Source organism: Dendrobates tinctorius, unplaced genomic scaffold, assembly GCF_039654945.1.
Source record: "Dendrobates tinctorius isolate UK_male_01 unplaced genomic scaffold, ASM3965494v1 ptg000130l, whole genome shotgun sequence".
Classification (NCBI taxonomy): domain Eukaryota; kingdom Metazoa; phylum Chordata; class Amphibia; order Anura; family Dendrobatidae; genus Dendrobates; species Dendrobates tinctorius.
In genome coordinates, this window is record NW_027361798.1 from 782609 (window position 1) to 800530 (window position 17922).

Genomic DNA, 17922 nt, shown 5'->3' on the forward strand with positions numbered 1-17922 from the left:
GCCAATTACGGGTCCTTAGACTATAATTAACGATCAATGAAGTGTCACTTATCCATCTATGACGTCCTGCAGAGTTGTTGTCCAGGAGATGTCTGTTCAGAGTCTCAGCCGCTGGGCCCAGCCGACAGGGAGTTGTCGCAGGCTTCGGGCGTTCTTACGCCCAGGGGCAGAAGGGGCGCAGCAGGCCCCAGAAGGGTCCGGCACCGTTGGGGCCGCCCCTGTAGGAGGTGAGGTAGGGGCAGCCGCGGGTCTAGATGTACAGGCCGCAGCCGTGATCTGGTGTGAGGCAGTGGCAGCCGCAAGTCTCGGCGTACAGGCCACAGCCGCAGAATGGAGCGGGGCAGTGGCGGCTGCGGGACTCAGCGTACAGGTCGCAGCCGCGGTATGGATCTGAGCAGTGGCGGCCGCAGGTCTCAGTGTGCAGGCCGCAGCCGCGGTATGGAGTGGGGCAGTGGTGGCCGCGGGTCTCGCTGTATCTCTTCCTCGCATTGCTCAGTACCATCCTCTCCCCGGGTTAGGTGAGCCCCCGTCCTTTCTCTCTGGAAGACGCTGGCTCCCTCCTGCACTCCAGCGCCACCTAGGCTTCTCCTTCCTGCCTCTCGTCTCTCCTCGTCGAGTGCCCCCTACTGGTCTCCTGTGCTCCTTTTATAGTCGCCCCGCCCCCACACTTTCTAGAAGAGTCTCCGTCCCGGCCTGTAATTCCTTCCCCCGGGAACATACCCTCTGGGAACCTAGGTGACAGCCCCCATAGTTCCGGCCCATTTATACATCGGGTCCTTATTCCCGGGCTCTCTCTCCTACACGAGGAACCTGGTAAAAAAAAAGTTCCAGTCATTCTGATACCCGAACCAAACTTTGGACTATAGATAGGGTGAACTTGACAAACCTGAACATCCATGGGTCCACTCATCCCCCACTGCGGGTGTTGAATGCCGTTTTCTATTCATTGTCCTCTTTGATGCAGATGAGCTTATAAGAGCCATACAGGTCAAAGTTAGTGATGACGGCAGCACCTTTAATACTGTAAAATAACTATGAGGTGTGGAGCAATGGATGATGGTCCTTAGAGTGATTTTATTCAGACCCCATAGTCTATACACAATGTCAGACATCCATTTTTCTTTTCAACGAAGAAGAAACCTGCTATGGCTGGGAAGATATTTGAATGAATCCCTTCTCTAGGTTATCTTTAATGTAGGCAGACATTGCCTCTGTCTCTGGGACAGACAGAGGATAAACCCTCCCTCTGTGTGGTTCTGTTCTTGGAAGAAGGGGAATGATGCAGTCATACATCTGATGAGGAGGTAGTGTCTCAGTCAGCTACTTGGAGAAAACATCAGCAGACTCAGACTCCTTGTTAGGCGTCGGGTTCCTGCCGCTGCACAGGAGGAATCCCGAGCCTTGCCTTCTGCGATATCCCATTCCTCTCCGGCTGCAGAGGAGGCTGCTCGGTAGGACCATCGATCCCGGCGCCCTGCTTAAACTAGCACTGTGGGTTTGGTTGCTGCTGCCACCTCTGGTCCAGCTATAGCAACGCATGCTGGTCAGCAGTGAGCAACTCCAGGGACGAAGTCCTTCTTTTGGTCTGCTGAGCATGCCCGTGGGACGATCTCTCATTGGAGATTGGAGGTCACATGCTCAGGTCCTGCTCCTGCTCTGATTGGATCATCAGGAAGGTCCCAGAAGGTCATGGCTATAAAAGCCTCGCATGGCCGCCCCGCCATGCGCTATGATAGAGATTAATGCTTATTGTTATAGTGGTGTGTGTGATGATGGTGGATGTATGAGACTGAGGAATGACTCATTATGACTGCCCTCCCTCGGTTGTGTACGAGTTAGGGTCGCAGATTCAGCACCTAGTACTTGTACTGCTTAGCGCCGCAGTGCAGTCAGCTCTCTCATCCGTTAGCACCAGTGGGCGCCAGTCAGCACAGGCATCACAGTACCGCATGTGTCGCAGCATCCGTCTGTACGGCGCCGTGAACAGATTGTGTGCTTTCCAACACTAAGCTCAGGCTGGTTAGTGGCGACCGCAAGTGCAGACGCAGTACATGCTCAGAGCGGTAGATTAATGTTTGCTGGCCGTGTGATGGTTAACAGGGCACAGCGTTCCAGAAGGAACTTTCCTTGGCTCCGCAGTAGTGGTTCCGGACGCCAGTGGGTCTAGAAGGGCACTGTTCTCGTGTCTAGGCAGCAGAGTCCTGTGATCTCACGCTAGCACTCCTCTAGCAGCAGCCTGTGAGGTTTAACAGGCTCCGGCATCGGTTCTGCGGACTCTGTGCAGTAACAGAGCCCGCTTCCTATCACACCGGTTCAGTGGTTACCCGCCAGTGTCCAGCGAGCATCTTACTATACGCTGTCCATTGTTGTATAGCAGCGGTATACCATCTCTGCACAGTGGACCCCGGGATGCGTTCACACTTGCCTATATTTTATATTCAGTGCGATCCGCATCCCTAACATCTAACATTATCATAGCACCAGGGTCTGGCTAGCAATGATGGGCTATCAGCGTCTCCAGAGAAATATATAGAGGCTGGAGGGCAGGTTGGCAGCTCTCAATCGGTCAATCTCAGCGGCGGATGTCACTGCAATCGCTGTTCAGGCAGCTGCAGAGGCAGTCTCCCGCGCCTCAACGTCCATTCCTGCCCCAACGTTGTCCCGTCTCCCGCTGCCCGAAAAGTTCTCGGGTGATAGCGCTTCCTGCAGGGGTTTCGTGAGCCAGTGCTCTATTCAGCTTGAGCTGCTGGCTACGCAATTCCCCTCAGAGCGGGCTAAGGTGGGATTTATTATTTCCCTTCTGTCGGTCAGAGCTCTGGAGTGGGCCACTCCACTGTGGGAGCGTGGTGACCCCGTGATACAGAGTGCCTCCCCTTTCCTGGTCTCCCTGAAACAGGTCTTTCTGGGGCCACGGGTCAAACACGATACCACGCTCCTGTTGTTGGCACTGGCGCAGGGACCTTCCACAGTCAGCCATTATGACGTATGGTTCCGGACACTGGCTTCTGAGCCTCTTCTCCCCAGATATGGACTCCCACCGGAGAGAGGTTTGCAAGGTCTTCGACCGCTTATGGGCGAACTCCCTCTACGCCAAGTTGGAGAAGTGCCTGTTTGAGCAGGAGTCCTTGTCTTTCCTGGGCTATATCATCTCGGCCCAGGGTTTGGCTATGGATCCTTACAGACGGTAATGGATTGGCAGGAACCCCATTTTCTAAAAGCGGTGCATCGCTTTTTGGGGTTCGTTTACTATCGCTAGTTCACGCCCCACTTCTCCACCTTGATGGCTGCCTTGATCGCCCTCACCAAGAAGGGAGCCAACCCCAGGGTGTGGTCGGAGCAGGTCTCCAAGGCCTTCTCCATCAAGACTCATTTTGCTGGCGCTCCTATCCCTCACCGTCACAATGTGGATAAACCCTTTATCCTGGAAGTGGATGCCTCTTCCGTCAGTGCCGGAGCGGTCCTTTTTCAGAAGGACGCTCAAGGTCGGAAGCATCCATGTTTTTTCTTCTCTAAGACCTTCTCACCGGCGGAGAGGAACTATTCCATCGGGGACAGGGAGTTGCTGGCAATGAAGTTGGCCTTCTCGGAGTGGAGACATCTCCTGGAGGGGACCCGGTTTCCCTTCCAGGTGTTCACCGACCATAAAAACCTGGTATACCTGCAAACGGCCCAGCTGTTAAATTTTAGCCAGGCCAGATGGTCGCTATTTTTCTCCTGATTCCATTTCACCCTTCATTATCTGTCCGGTGAGAGGAACGTCCGGGCCGATGCTCTCTCTCGCTCCGTGGTGTCGTTGGACGAGGAGGAGACTGAGCCTCGGCTGATTGTCCCATCCGAGAGCTTGAGAACCGTGGCTCCTGCGACCGGAGTTCCTCTCTTGGGCTCACCCATCCAGGGTGGGCAGTCATTTTGGGACGAAGCGGACAACTGAATTCCTGGCGAGAACATATTGGTGGCGGCATATGGCCCGCGACGTTGGAGACTACATTCGGGCATGCGTCTCCTGCGCCCATAACAGGCCGTCTCGACAAAGGATGGCTGGGCTACTTTACCCCCTGCCAGTGGCGGACAGGCCCTGGGAAATGGTTGGCATGGACTTTGTGGTGGGTCTGCCCAAGTCAAGTAGCAGCATGGTTATCTGGGTTGTCACTGACCATTTCTCCAAGATGGTGCACCTGGTGCCACTCTCTCGGCTACCTTCTGCATGGGACCTGGCTGCGTTGTTCGTTAAGCATGTCTTTCGCCTGCATGGCAAACTAGACAAGATAGTCAGTGACCGGGGTCCCCAATTTGAGTCTCGGTTCTAGAGAGAGCTTTGTAGTCTGCTCAGTATTGAGCTGAATCTCTCCTCGGCCTATCATCATGAGACGAATGGGTTGGTAGAGAGAGCCAACCAGACTCTGGTCACATACCTACGGCATTTTGTCTCGGCCAGGCAGGATGACGGGGCATCCTTTCTACTGTGGGCGGAGTTTGCTTTGAACAACGCTGTGGCCGACTCCACCGGCCAGACCTCATTCCTCAATTACGGCCAGCATCCGTGTGTCCCTGTCCCTATGCCTGTGTCGTCCACCGAATCCAGGGTGGCAGACTGGGCGGTGGAGGCTCGTGACATTTGGGACCGCACTCAGGATGCCATCCTGGCCTCCAAGGAGAGAATGAGGGTCTCCACCGGCATGCACCGGCGCCTCGCTCCGACCTTTGCTCCTGGCGACTTAGTGTGGCTCTCCGCCCGTAACATCAGGTTGCAGGTCGGGTCCACTAAGTTCACACCTCGCTACATTGGCCCCTTCAAGGTCCTTGAGCAGATCAATCCTGTTGTCTACCGCCTGGCCCTTCCGCCACACTTGGCTATCGCTGACACTTTCCACGTGTCCCTCCTTAAGCCCGTCCAGATGTCCCGGTTCTCCGATTCATCTTCCGGGACACCAAGTTTGTCCTTGGACGAGTTTGAGGTAAATGTCATCATGGCATGCAAGGTGGTATGTGGAAAAAAGTTTTATCTGGTGGACTGGAAGGGTCATGGCCCAGAGGATCGGACCTGTGGCCAGTAGAGAAGATCCGCACTCTACTTCTTATTGCGGCATTTGAGCGTAGCGAGGCTCAGGGAGGAGGGGGTCCTAGGAAGGGGGGTAATGTTAGGCTTCGGGTTCCTGCCACTGCACAGGAGTAATCCCGAGCCTTGCCTTCTGCGGTCTCCCATTCCTCTCCGGCCGCAGAGGAGGCTGCTCAGCAGGGCCATCGATCTCGGCGCCCTGCTCAGACTAGCACTGTGGGTTTGATTGCTGCTGTCACCTCTGGTCCAGCTATAGCAGAGCATGCTGGTCAGCAGCGAGCAACTCCAGGGACTGTCCTTCTTTCGGTCCACTCAGCATGCCCGTGGGACGATCTCTCATTGGAGATTGGAGGTCACATGCTCAGGTCCTGCTCTAATTGGATCATCAGGAAGGTCCCACAACCCTAACACTCCTAACAGGAAGCAGGCACATTGGATGCAGCATATGCAGAACAGAGTTTCAGTGGAGGTGCTGGGGTACAGCTTTGAGGCAATTATGAAAACAATATTGACTCAAGCGGGTAATCTGGTCAGTTGACCAGTCACTAACCAGATCATGAAGGTGTAGCCATGGAAGTCTCAAAAGCACTAGTGCAGCAGAAAATGGCAAAATTAAAAAATAAATGTCCTCAGTGTGTAGTGCACCTATTGGAAGAGTTACCTGTCTGGAAATGGTTACAACTACTAGGAATTGCAGAGCCATTTGTGGAGATGAGCTTTAGAGGCATCCTCAAGGAAATAAAAGCAATTTTCAGCTTTTTGGCTAAAGAGTAGTCCAAAAAATTCTTCTACTCCAGAATCAATGTCCTGTGAACACTAAGGGTCCAAAGGAAATAGAGATAGACACAAGTAATTTATCTTTCGTTGAGGGCAGAGTTGCTGCCAGGTTGATACCTGCCTCCTCGCCTAAAAGCTGGAATTTCCCTGTTTGGGTTTCAGTTTGGAGCAATTTGTGTAGAAGAGAGCCCGTTCACAAGAACAGAGTCCTTGTGAGACTTTACAGGATTTTTTGACCAGTGATAACATCTTCTGACCTACTTATATAAGTTCCAGTGCAGCTGGTCTGGGAGGTGATTTGGAAGATGCTCTTGGAGGTGAGACATGAGAATCTCAAGTTTTTTCCCCTGGATAGTTCTTTAAGCGCAAGTCCACACGAGTAGGAAGGGAAATGAAATCATCATGCAAAGAAGGAAAATTTCTACCTGCAAGTCTATCTTTGACACAACTGGACTGGCCAGAGTAGAAGACAGCTGGGACATTGTTCCAGGCAAGTCAGCAGACAGGGTACTGAACTGGATGGCATAATGTCCCACTGACTTACTCCTGTCTTTTAGCCATAGTATGGGTTCAGCAGCTGAGTGAACAAGACCTGGTTCATCAAACACTCGATGGAATACAATCAGGAAGGATGGTAGAGAATGCATAACAGGGTCATCCCATTACCACAATGGCGCAGCCCACGCCAAGACATCCCTGGACAATAAAGGAAAAAAATTATACTACTTTGGACTGGTCAGAAAAAAACTAACTTCTGATGACACAACTCAAAGTGTAGGGTGCATTAGTTCACAAAACCCAGTCAGGCCTTTGGATTACCTTTGGATTTGCCAGGACTGGGTAAATGTGGAGATGTTTCCCAAGCTGAGTGTTTTTGGCAAGTATTGGCCTTTGGCAGGTATGGAGGAGCTGGTGGTGAAACTGTAGGAGTTTGAGGTACAGCATCCATGCAAGCTGAGAGGTTTTGCACAGCTTGGACATGTTGATGTTGGTTGTTAGCAAGTTGCACCATCAGTCCAGGGAAATCATCTGTATCCCATGGCAAGAGTTATGTGCCTGCTGCAGCTTTGGAATTCATGGTCTTAGAATTCTGTTAGGATAACCGGGTGTTGTGGATTCTCTAAGCCTCTGGTCCGGGTAGGAACATGGACTGTGGGAGATGATGCAGCCGCAGGAAGGCATGTAGGCAGCGAAAACTTGGCACACACAGCAATCTCAGGAGCAGCAGGACAGATGAAGTGAAACATAGCAGGAATGCATTCAAGCACAAAAGGACAGATGGCGGAGCAAACCAAACATAGGACTAGAGTCTTAATCCCAAGAAGAATATTCAGAATTGAGAGTCCTCAGTGATTGATACCTTTTAATGGCTAACTGAAAAGATGGTAACAAATTGCAAGCTTTCGAGACTACTCAGATCTCTTCATCAGGCATTGACTAATACAAAATCTGAAGAATCACATATTTATGCAATATACACTGCGTTCCAAATTATTATGCAAATTGGATTTAAGTGTCATAAAGATGTAATTTTTTGTTTTTCAAATAAACTCATAGATGGTATTGTGTATCAGGGCTCTTTGCATCACTGAAATCAATCTCTAATTCCTGTGATAATTAGTTTACCAGGTGAGCCCAATTAAAGGAAAACTACTTAAGAATGATGTTCCACATTATTAAGCAGGGCACAGGTTTCAAGGAATTTAGGAAAGAAAAAGGACCTCTCTGCTGCTGAAAAGCATCAAATAGTGCAATGCCTTGGTCAAGAGATGAAAACATTAGATATTTCCCAAAAATGTAAACGTGACCATCGTACTGTTAAGAGATTTGTGGTTGATTCGGAGCACAGACATGTTTGTGCTGATAAAGGCAGAATGAGGAAGGTTTCTGCCAGGCAAGTTCATCGGATTAAGAGAGCAGCTGCTAAAAAGCCATTACAAACCAACAAACAGATATTTAAAGCTGCTGGTGCCTCTGGAGTCCCTCGAACCTCATGGTGTAGGATCCTTCAAAGGCTGCAGTGGTGCATAAACCTACTATTCGCCCACCCCTAAAAAGTGTTCACAAGCAGAAATTGTAGCAGTGGGTCCAGACATACATGAAGACTATTTTTCATACAGTCTTGTTTACTGATGAGTGTCGAGCAACCCTGGATGGTCCAGATGGATGGTTGGTGGATGGCCACTATGTCCCAACAAGGCTGCGACTTCAGCAAGGAGGAGGAGGAGTCATGTTTTGGGCCGGAATCATGGGGAAACAGCTGGTAGTGCTCTTTAAGGTTCCAGAAGGAGTGAAAATGACCTCTGCAAAGTACTGTATATAGAGTTTCTGACTGACAGCTGTCTTCCATGGTATAAAAAGCAGAAATGTGCCTTCAGGAGCAAAATCCTCTTCATGCATGACAATGCACCATCTCATGCTGCAAAGAATACCTCTGAGTCATTGACTGCTATAGGCATAAAAGGAGATAAACTGATGGTGTGGCCACCATCTTCCCCTGACCTCAACCCTGTAGAGAACCTTTGGAGTATCATCAAGCAAAAGATCTATGAGGGAGGCAGTTCACATCAAAACAGCAACTCTGGGAGGCTATTCTGACTTCATGCAAAGAAATCCAAGCAGAAACTCTCCGAAAACTCCCAAGTTCAATGGATGCGAGAATTGTGAAGGTGATGTCACAGAAGGGTTCCTATGATAACATGTAACTTGGCCTGTTAGGATGTTTTGGAGTTAAATAGCTTTTTTGTTCAGTGAATGTGACCTCCTAATGCTGCAAATTCCACAAATGAACATTTTCAGTTCTTTAAAGCAGATCAAATGTTTAGAAATTCTACTGTGCCTAATAATTTGGAACAGTGCAATTTGAGTTTTTATTCATTTTGGAGATTATACTGTTATCATTGGGAGGTTTCTTCAATAAAATTTGATGTATACTCTAACCGGTGATGACTTTTATTAGACTGACTGTCATTTGTACTGACTATTTAGGAAAATCAGAGAAAAATATCATTTGCATAATAATTTGGAACACAGTGTATATTAAACCCAAGACACACTTGTGTGCCTTAAATAGGCCTAGGGAATGATGTCACTGATCCAAGCCAGGCATCTTGCAAAACCCAATGTGAAAGCCAGTGGGGAAGGAAGCAGAACCTGGGATACCAGGGACAGGTATGTAACACCTACACTATAAAAGCAGGGAATGCTTAAATATAGGTTATGTCTATATCAATCTTGTTACCTCCTTTATCTTCAGCAGAAAATAGTCTAGAAAATCCCGCGGTGACTCCGGATTAAGGGTCTCTTTGTGGTGATCTATGTAATTGGTATAAATATTCTTGAGAAAGAAACGTGTTTTGCAGACTTTCTGCTGTATGATTTCAAACTTCAGAAGAACCGGGAACATATTGCAGAGCTGTAAAGGATAGAACATAAGAATGAAGAGTCCAAGGATGCAAGAAGAAGACATAAAACATTGCAGAAGGGTTAAGTCATAGAGTGCAGTAAAGGTCTCATGTGGGGGCAGAATTAATGGTCATTCTGATATATAAAAACTGAGCTTTTAAAATCATCCACCTGATGAAGAAGGATCCTCCGTCGAAACGCGTTGTGGTTTAACCACATATCTCGTCTGAGTCTCTTTCCTGCGCCTCCTAAGACCGTTTTCAATTTTCTCATCTATTTTCACAGAAGCTCAGACTGGTCCTTTGTGTTTCCATGTTCTGGACTCTTGTCTAATAGCTACAGTTATCTACAACCCCTGGCAAAAATTATGGAATCACCGGCCTTGGAGGATGTTCATTCAGTTGTTTAATTTTGTAGAAAAAAAGCAGATCACAGACATGGCACAAAACTAACATCAATTCAAATGGCAACTTTCTGGCTTTAAGAAACACTAGAAGAAATCAAGAACAAAAAATGTAGTCAGTAATGGTTACTTTTTTAAACCAAGCATAGGGGAAAATTATGAAATCACTCAATTCTAGGGGAAAAAATTATGGAATCATGAAAAAACAAACCAAAAAAAAAACCACTAGTATTTTGTTGCACCACCTCGGGTTTTTCTAACAGCTTGCAGTCTCTGAGACATGGACTTAATGAGTGTCACACAGCGCTCTTCATCAATCTGGCTCCAACTTTCTCTGATTGCTGTTGCCAGATCAGCTTTTCAGGTTGGAGCCTTGTCATGGACCATTTTCCTCAACTTCCACCAAAGATTTTCAATTGGATTGAGATCCGGACTATTTGCAGGCCATGACATTGATCTTATGTGTCTTTTTTCAAGGAATGTTTTCATAGTTTTTGCTCTATGGCAGGATGCATTATCATCTTGAAAAATTATTTCATCATCCCCAAACATCCTTTCAATTGATGGAATAAGAAAAGTGTCCAAAATGTCAACATAAACTTGTGCATTTATTGAAGATGTAATGACAGCCATCTCCCCAGTGCCTTTACTGACATGCAGCCCCATATCATCAATTACTGTGGAAATTTGCATGTTCTCTTCAGGCAGTCATCTTTATAAATCTCATTGGAATGGCACCAAACAAAAGTTCCTGCATCATCACCTTGCCCAATGCAGATTTGTGATTCATTACTGAATATGACTTTCATCCAGTCATCCACAGTCCACGATTGCTTTTCCTTAGCCCATTGTAACCTTGTTTTTTTTCTGATTAGGTGTTAATGATGGCTTTCGTTTAGCTTTTCTGTATGTAAATCCCATTTCCTTTAGGCGGTTTCTTACAGTTTGTTGACTCCAGTTTCCTCCCATTCGTTCCTCATTTGTTTTGTTGTGCATTTCCTGTTTTGGAGACATATTGCTTTAAGTTTCTGGTCTTGACGCTTTGATGTCTTCCTTGGTCTACCAGTATGTTTGCCTATAATGCTGTCTGCAGAACTTGCAGGACACAAATCAGATTACTAAAGCTGACAATGAATTGAGGCTTGCAAGAGATGTCAAAAGCAATAATAAAGGATTTTGGGGATATGTCAAAAGTAAAAGAAAAGTCAAAGATGCTATAGGATTTTTACAGGATGAAAATGATGAAATGGTAAGACAGGATGTTGAGTAGGCTGAACGTTTAAATTCCTATTTTGCATCTGTTTTCTCTGAGAAAGGAAATGTAACATCAACTGTTCTTCACTGCCCTATTAAGGGAATAGAAGAATCCAGGATATCTATAAACAGAAAGATAGTGAGGAAACACTTAGCTAACCTAAATGAATTCAAGTCTCCAGGTCTAGATGAATTACACCCCAGAGTACTGAAGGAGATAGCAGAAGAAATTTTTGAACCTCTCTCCATAATCTTTGAAAATTCTTGGAGAACAGGAGAAGTCCCAGAAGACTGGAGAAGAGCAAATGTTGTTCCTATCTTCAAAAAGGGGAAGAAGGTGGACCCAGGCAACTAGAGGCCGGTGAGTCTGACTTCTATACCAGGAAAGATCTTTGAACAAATTATTAAACAACATGTATGTCAGTACTTGGATAAGAATGAAGTGATTAATCAGAGTCAGCATGGGTTTGTAACTGATAAGTCATGTCAGACTAACTTAATTTCCTTCTATGACAGAATTACGGATTGGGTGGATCTGGGAAATGCTGAAGATATAGTATATCTTGACTTCAGCAAAGCATGTGACAAAGTATCTCACACAATCCTTATTGAAAAAATGACTAGGTATGGAATGGACAAGTCAACTGTTAGGTGGATTCATAACTGGCTAAGTGATCGGACCCAAAGAGTGGTCGTAAATGACTGCACATCTAGTTGGAAGAATGTCTCAAGTTGGTTACCACAGGGCTCTGTCCTGGGCCCTGTATTGTTCAACATCTTTATCAACGATTTAGATGAGGGAATTGAGGGTAAACTGATTAAATTTGCTGATGACACAAAGCTAGGAGGGATAGCTAATACTAGAGAAGAGAGAGAGAGGATTTAAAAAGATATAAATAAACTGGAGCAGTGGGCAGCAACTAACAGAATTGTTTTTAACAGGGAAAAATGCAAAGTACTACATCTGGGCAATAAAAATGAAAAAAGCATATACGGAATGGGAGGAATAGGGCTAAGCAACAGCACATGTGAAAAAGACTTGGGTATACTAATAGATCACAGACTGAATATGAGTCAACAGTGTGATGCAGCAGCAAAAAAGGCAAATGCATTTCTAGGATGTATTAACAGAAGCATACAGTCTAGATCACATGAATACAAAAAGGGTGGGGGAACAAGAGGCGCAATAGTGCCCTATCACTAGTGACACTACGATGTGAGTGGTGTAATGCAGTTCCACTCACCTATTCCAGTTGTGTGACCCACAACTGGCTTGAAGACATAACACAGTATCAGCTGCTGCACGACCTCCACCGACCACTCCAAAGTGGAAAAACTGCCAGAGAATATGGGAAGCAAGATGTGCCACAGTCCGCGCTGCTGAATCCACAAAATCACCTGGGATGCAAGATGTAGTAACAAAGTACTTCTTTATTCCTTCCTACGCGTTTCGGCGCCCTTCCTGAGGAAGGTGCCAGGAAGGGCGCCGAAACGCGTAGGAAGGAATAAAGAAGTACTTTGTTACTACATCTTGCATCCCAGGTGATTTTGTGGATTCAGCAGCGCGGACTGTGGCACATCTTGCTTCCCATATTCTCTGGTAGATCACATGAAGTCATTATTGCCCTCTACTCCTCTTTGGTCAGACCTCATCTGGAATACTGTGTCCAGTTTTGGGTGCCACATTTTAAAAAAGACATCAACAAACTGGAGCAAGTTCAGAAAAGAGCGACCAGAATGGTGACCGGTCTGCAAACCCTGTCTTATGAGGAAAGGTTGCAGGATTTGGGAATGTTTAGCTTGCAGAAGAGAAGACTTAATAGCTGTCTACAAATATCTCAAGGGCTGTCACATTGTAGAAGGATCATCTTTATTCTCATTTGCACAAGGAAACACTAGAAGCAATGGGATGAAACTGAATGGGAGGAGACACAGATTAGATATTAGAAAAAACTTTTTGAGAGTTAGCGTGATCAATGAGTGGAACAGGCTGCCACAAGAGTTGGTGAGTTCTCCTTCAATAGAAGTCTTCAAACAGTGGCTGGACAGACATCTGTCTGGGATGATTTAGCGAATCCTGCTTTGAGCAGGGGGTTGGACCAGATGGCACAGGAGGTCCCTTCCAACGCTACGATTGTATGATTCTTCCCATGTTGTTTGTATTTGGTCCAGAGTTTAGACACAGCTGACTCTGAACAACCAACATTTTTGCAACATTGCGTGATGATTTACCCTCTTTTAAGAGTTTGATATGTTGTGCCCCTGAGGCTCAGTCGCCACAGAGGTACTGCACCTTCTCCTAAGGTGTAGTGCCCCACCATCCAGGTAAGGTGGGAACTCCTTTCCACGTTCCAACACTCGCACCCCACACACCAGGGTAGTTCTGCACAACCACATTGCGGCTCAGTGCTTAGAGAGTAGCAGAGCACCTTTGGTGGTTCCCTGCTTGGAACACTGGATGTGCTGGGAGGTGGGTGGAGTTAGAATACATAAAAGACTGGGAAGGTTTAGAATTAGAGGTCAGTCAGTCAGTCGGGGAGACTAAGGGAGGAAGCCACTCGGAGAGGAGTGGGGATCCCTGGAAGAAGGGATGGAGGAAGGAGTGCTGCAGCTGCCTCAGTGACCTGAGCAAGCTGGCAAGGGAAAGGAAGGAAGGAAGAAGGACACTGATCTGTAACCTAAGCATCCATAAGAAAGAGAGAGAATAGTACGGAACGAAGGAGAATAGAACAGAGAGGACATGGGTTGGAAGGAAGCACCCTGCATATAGGTTCTAAGCGCAAGGCTGGGGTCTGGTCCCCGAGGTTGTATGGACACTTATGGTTCTGCAGCAGACACCGGTGGAGTAGTTGGCTGTAAATGCACTACTCCCATCTAAGGCTAGTTTCACACTTTTCCCGCAAAAAAACGCATTGAAAAAACGCATACAAAAGCATACAACTGCTGCGTTTTTTCAAGCATTTTTATGAGCATGCATGAAAAAAACGCAGCGTTTTTATGCGTTTGTATGCGTTTTTAGTGCGTTTTTACCGCGTTTGCGTTTTTTTCCAACATTAGGTGGCCCCTCACACTAACCCAAACCATGACTTTACTAACCCTAACCCTAACCCTGACCCTAACCCTGACCCTAACCCTTAACCAAACCATACTTAACCCTAACCCAAACCCTAACTAACCCTAACCCTGACCCTAACCCTAACCCTGACCCTAACCCTAACCCTGACCCTAACCCTTAACCAAACCATACTTAACCCTAACCCAAACCCTAAACCCTAACTAACCCTAACCCTGACCCTAACCCTAACCCTGACCCTGACCCTAACCCTTAACCAAACCATACTTAACCCTAACCCAAACCCTAAACCCTAACTAACCCTGACCCTGACCCTAACCCCAACCCTAACCCTGACCCTAACCCTAACCCTAAACCCCCTTAACTAACCCTAACTCTAACCCAAACCCCTAAATTCCATGGTTAACAAAAAAAAACGCATGTGCAAAAAAACGCATACATAAGCATGCCAATGCGCACCCATAGACTTATATTGGGTGTCTTGCTGTAAAAAAACGCATTGCGCACGCATGCGTTTTTTTGAGGCAAGTTGGACGCACAAAAAATGCAACAGGTTGCATTTTGTGCGCCCGAGCGCATACCGCAAAAAAACGCATGCGCGGAAAAACGCGTACAAACGCATGTGTATGCGCACATAAGCGCATCCCATGCAAAGTATAGGAAAAAAAACGCATGCGCTATTTAGCGCTAAAATACCGTGAAAAAAAACGCAAGTGTGAAACCAGCCTAAGACTTGGGGCACAACAGCATTTGGATAGAGAGCCGGGACTCAGGAGAAGGGAGGCTACAGCTGTCTGCCGTAAAAGGAGAGTTTTGGGAACATCTGATGAGAGGAACTCCAGTGTAACTCAGTACTAGGAGATCTTCATACTTAAGGCGCTATAGAGGAGACGTTCAGGAAGGTACATGTTGGCGGAGTGTTGGAGAGGAGCCTACCATCTTGCCTGGAGGTTGACTGAGTCTCTGACCCGGAGGACATGGCCCGGAGGCAGGCACCTGTGTGCACTACAGACTGTGAGTAAAGCTTTGGAACTACAAGCCCTGGTGTCCTCCATTCATTATCGCGCCTACACCCTCAGCACTACTACATCTGAGGACCAGCTCCAACACTGCCTGCGTTTCTCCTCATCCATTACATCTACATTGCCCTGGGGCTACTGCTCCACCTGTGGGGAGCTTCACCATCTTGGCTGCCACACACCACCAGCCCCAGAGGATCTGCATGCAGCGTCGGCTTAACACCTCGCTTGCCGGACACCACAGGTGGAGTCACGAACTATTCATTCAAACTAACTACAATACGAATTTTCCCCATTACTTGGGCGCCCAGGGCCACGGACCGGGTCACCGCCACTGTGACACATCCCGCTGACCCCGGCCCGGTACCGAGTACCCCACAGCCCTGGGAGGGTGACCCAGATAATCCTCTCCTTTGTTTTAATTGACATCTCTCGTGTTGGAGCTATGATTCATGTCAGTCCACTTGGTGCAACAACTCTCCAAGGTGTGATCACTCCTTTTCAGATGCAGAATAACGAGCAGATCTAATTTGATGCAGGTGTTAGTTTTGGGAATGAAAATTTACAGGGTGATTCCATAATTTTTTTCCCTCAGAATTGAGTGATTCCATAATTTTTCCTCTCTGCTTGGTTTAAAAAAGTAACCATTACTAACTACCACATTTTTTGTTCTTGATTTCTTTTAGTGTTTCATAAAGCCAGAAAGTTGCCGTTTGAATTGACGTTAGGTTTGTGCCATGTCTGTTATCTGCTTTTTTTCTACAAAATTAAACAACTGAATGAACATCCTCCAAGGACGATGATTCCATAATTTTTGCCAGGGGTTGTACAAGCATAAAGAAGTTTTATGATAAGATTACATGGCATAAACACTTGCAGCTACAGGGTCTAGGACTATGGAGTAGCCCGATATTCTGTTGGAAATGAAAACAAAAGCCCATGAGATAATGATGATTTACAACCATGTGTAATGTAGACGATATCTCTTTAAATGTTTCAAACATCGCCAGAAGAAGTTTCTGCAGATTCTCATCCTGGTAATCAAAGCGCTCCCGAAAAAGCAAAGAACTGATGATGTTTACTGTAGCATAGCCCAGGAGCATAATCGGGTTGAACGGTTTGCCTGCGGAAAGAACGTAAGAACATCATGATATGTCCTGTAGCAGTGCCAATTCTAGCTTCCCTGCTTCCTGAGGCAAAATTTGAAATGGTGCCCCCACCCCTCAAAAAAATCATTACTAAGAAATAAAAAAAAAATTAAATTAGAAACACATACATATATACATACTAGAACATACATAAATACATACCAACAGCGAATGAGACATATATAGTAGATGTAATATGTCTACACGCACCTGGTAAAATGCCAAGTTTTTGTCATGTAAAAAAAAAAAAATTCTATCAAGTATAATACTTTTAGAAGTTTTTGTACCTTTTAATGTCACCTGTAATCTGTACAAATCAAATGGGAAAAAACTGAAATCATTTTCAGGGAGAAAAAAAATGACTAATCTAAACTATTGCTGGATAAACATTAACACCCTCTAATAATTGGAGATAATAATAATAATGTGGTGGTGTTCAGAATCAGCCAATCACAGTTACTTTCATGTTACATAGTAGCTTATGCATGGTGCCATAACATGCTGTACAGCGATTCTGATTAACCCCAGAGAAAGTGTTGCTGTTCTAAGAGGATTTTCCTGACATTTTCTGGTCTGTAAACAGCTGACAACACAGCAAATGATCTCATTTTGCAGACATTAGATCTGTCATGGAGCTCTGTGAAGACTCCATCAAGAAGTGGTTGAAATTTGGCACAACCGTGACATTACCTAATACTGGAAGCCCCTCAAAAACATATGAAAAGAATAAAATATTGGAGGCTATCAATAGGTCGAAAGCAATTGTAAAGGAGCTGCAGGAATTTCAGGCCAGTACTGGTTATGTCCTACATGTAATAACAATTTCCTATATTCTTCATATATGCAGCCTGTGGGTAGGGGACAATACAGAAGCCATTTCTTACAATGAAAAACATCCAAGTCTGGCTGTGGTGCAACATTTATCAAATCTGCCAAAAGCATGTGGGAAGAAGTGTTGTGTCTGATGAGACCAAGGTGGAACTTTTTGGCCATAATTCCAAAAGTTATGTTTGGCGCAAATCCCACACTGTGCATTACCTGAAGATCAACATACCCACAACCATGGTGGAGGCAGATTTAAAGGCGATCTGTCACCCCATTTTTGGACTATCAGCTGCGGCCATCGCCATCAGGGGCTTATCTACAGCATTCTGTAATGCTGTAGATAAGCCCCCAATGAAATCTTAAAGATAAGAAAAAAGAGTTACTCACCCCGGCGTTCGGTCCAGTCCGATGGGTATTGCCGTCCAGTCCGGCGCCTACCATCTTCGTACGATGATGTGCTCCTCCTTGCGTCTCCCTCGGCTCCTCCCCAGGTGTACTTTATCTGCCCTATTGAGGACAGAGTACTGCAGTGCACAGGCACCGGAGCTCTCTGACCTTTCCCGGCGCCTGCGCACTGTAGTAATTTACTCTGCCCTCAACAGGGCAGATAAAGTACGCCTGCATAGGAGCCGATGGAGAAGCAAGAAGGAAGACGTCATTGTATGACGATGGGAGGCGCCGGACTTGACCGCGACACCCATCGCACCCGACTCCGCCCCCCGGTGAGTATAATGTGAAGTGCTTTTCTTATCTTTCAGGTTTCATCGGGGGCTTATCTACAGCATTACAGAATGCTGTAGATAAGCCCCTGATGGCTGTAGCCGCAGGTTATAGAGCTAAAATGGGGTGACAGATTTCCTTTAAGATGAATTTCAACTTTCAGCAAGACAACAACCCTAAGTGACCTCCTCATCTTCAAAAGTATGGCTTCATCAGAAGAAAATGAAAGTTCTGGAAAGGCT

At 46.4% G+C, this 17922-nt stretch overlaps 1 protein-coding gene across 2 annotated transcripts in view; it reads right to left on the reverse strand.

Moving 5' to 3' along the window:
• The window catches only part of LOC141047908 (cytochrome P450 2C20-like), a 277427-nt gene that overhangs the window by 130653 nt on the left and 128852 nt on the right, over positions 1–17922 (reverse strand). For both annotated transcript variants that reach the window (XM_073543228.1, XM_073543229.1), the window contains exons 5-6: positions 15950–16110; positions 9075–9248 (exon numbers count right to left, since the gene is read on the reverse strand). In XM_073543228.1, coding sequence (XP_073399329.1) covers positions 9075–9248; positions 15950–16110 — 335 coding nt within the window. The remainder of the gene's footprint in view (positions 1–9074; positions 9249–15949; positions 16111–17922) is intronic.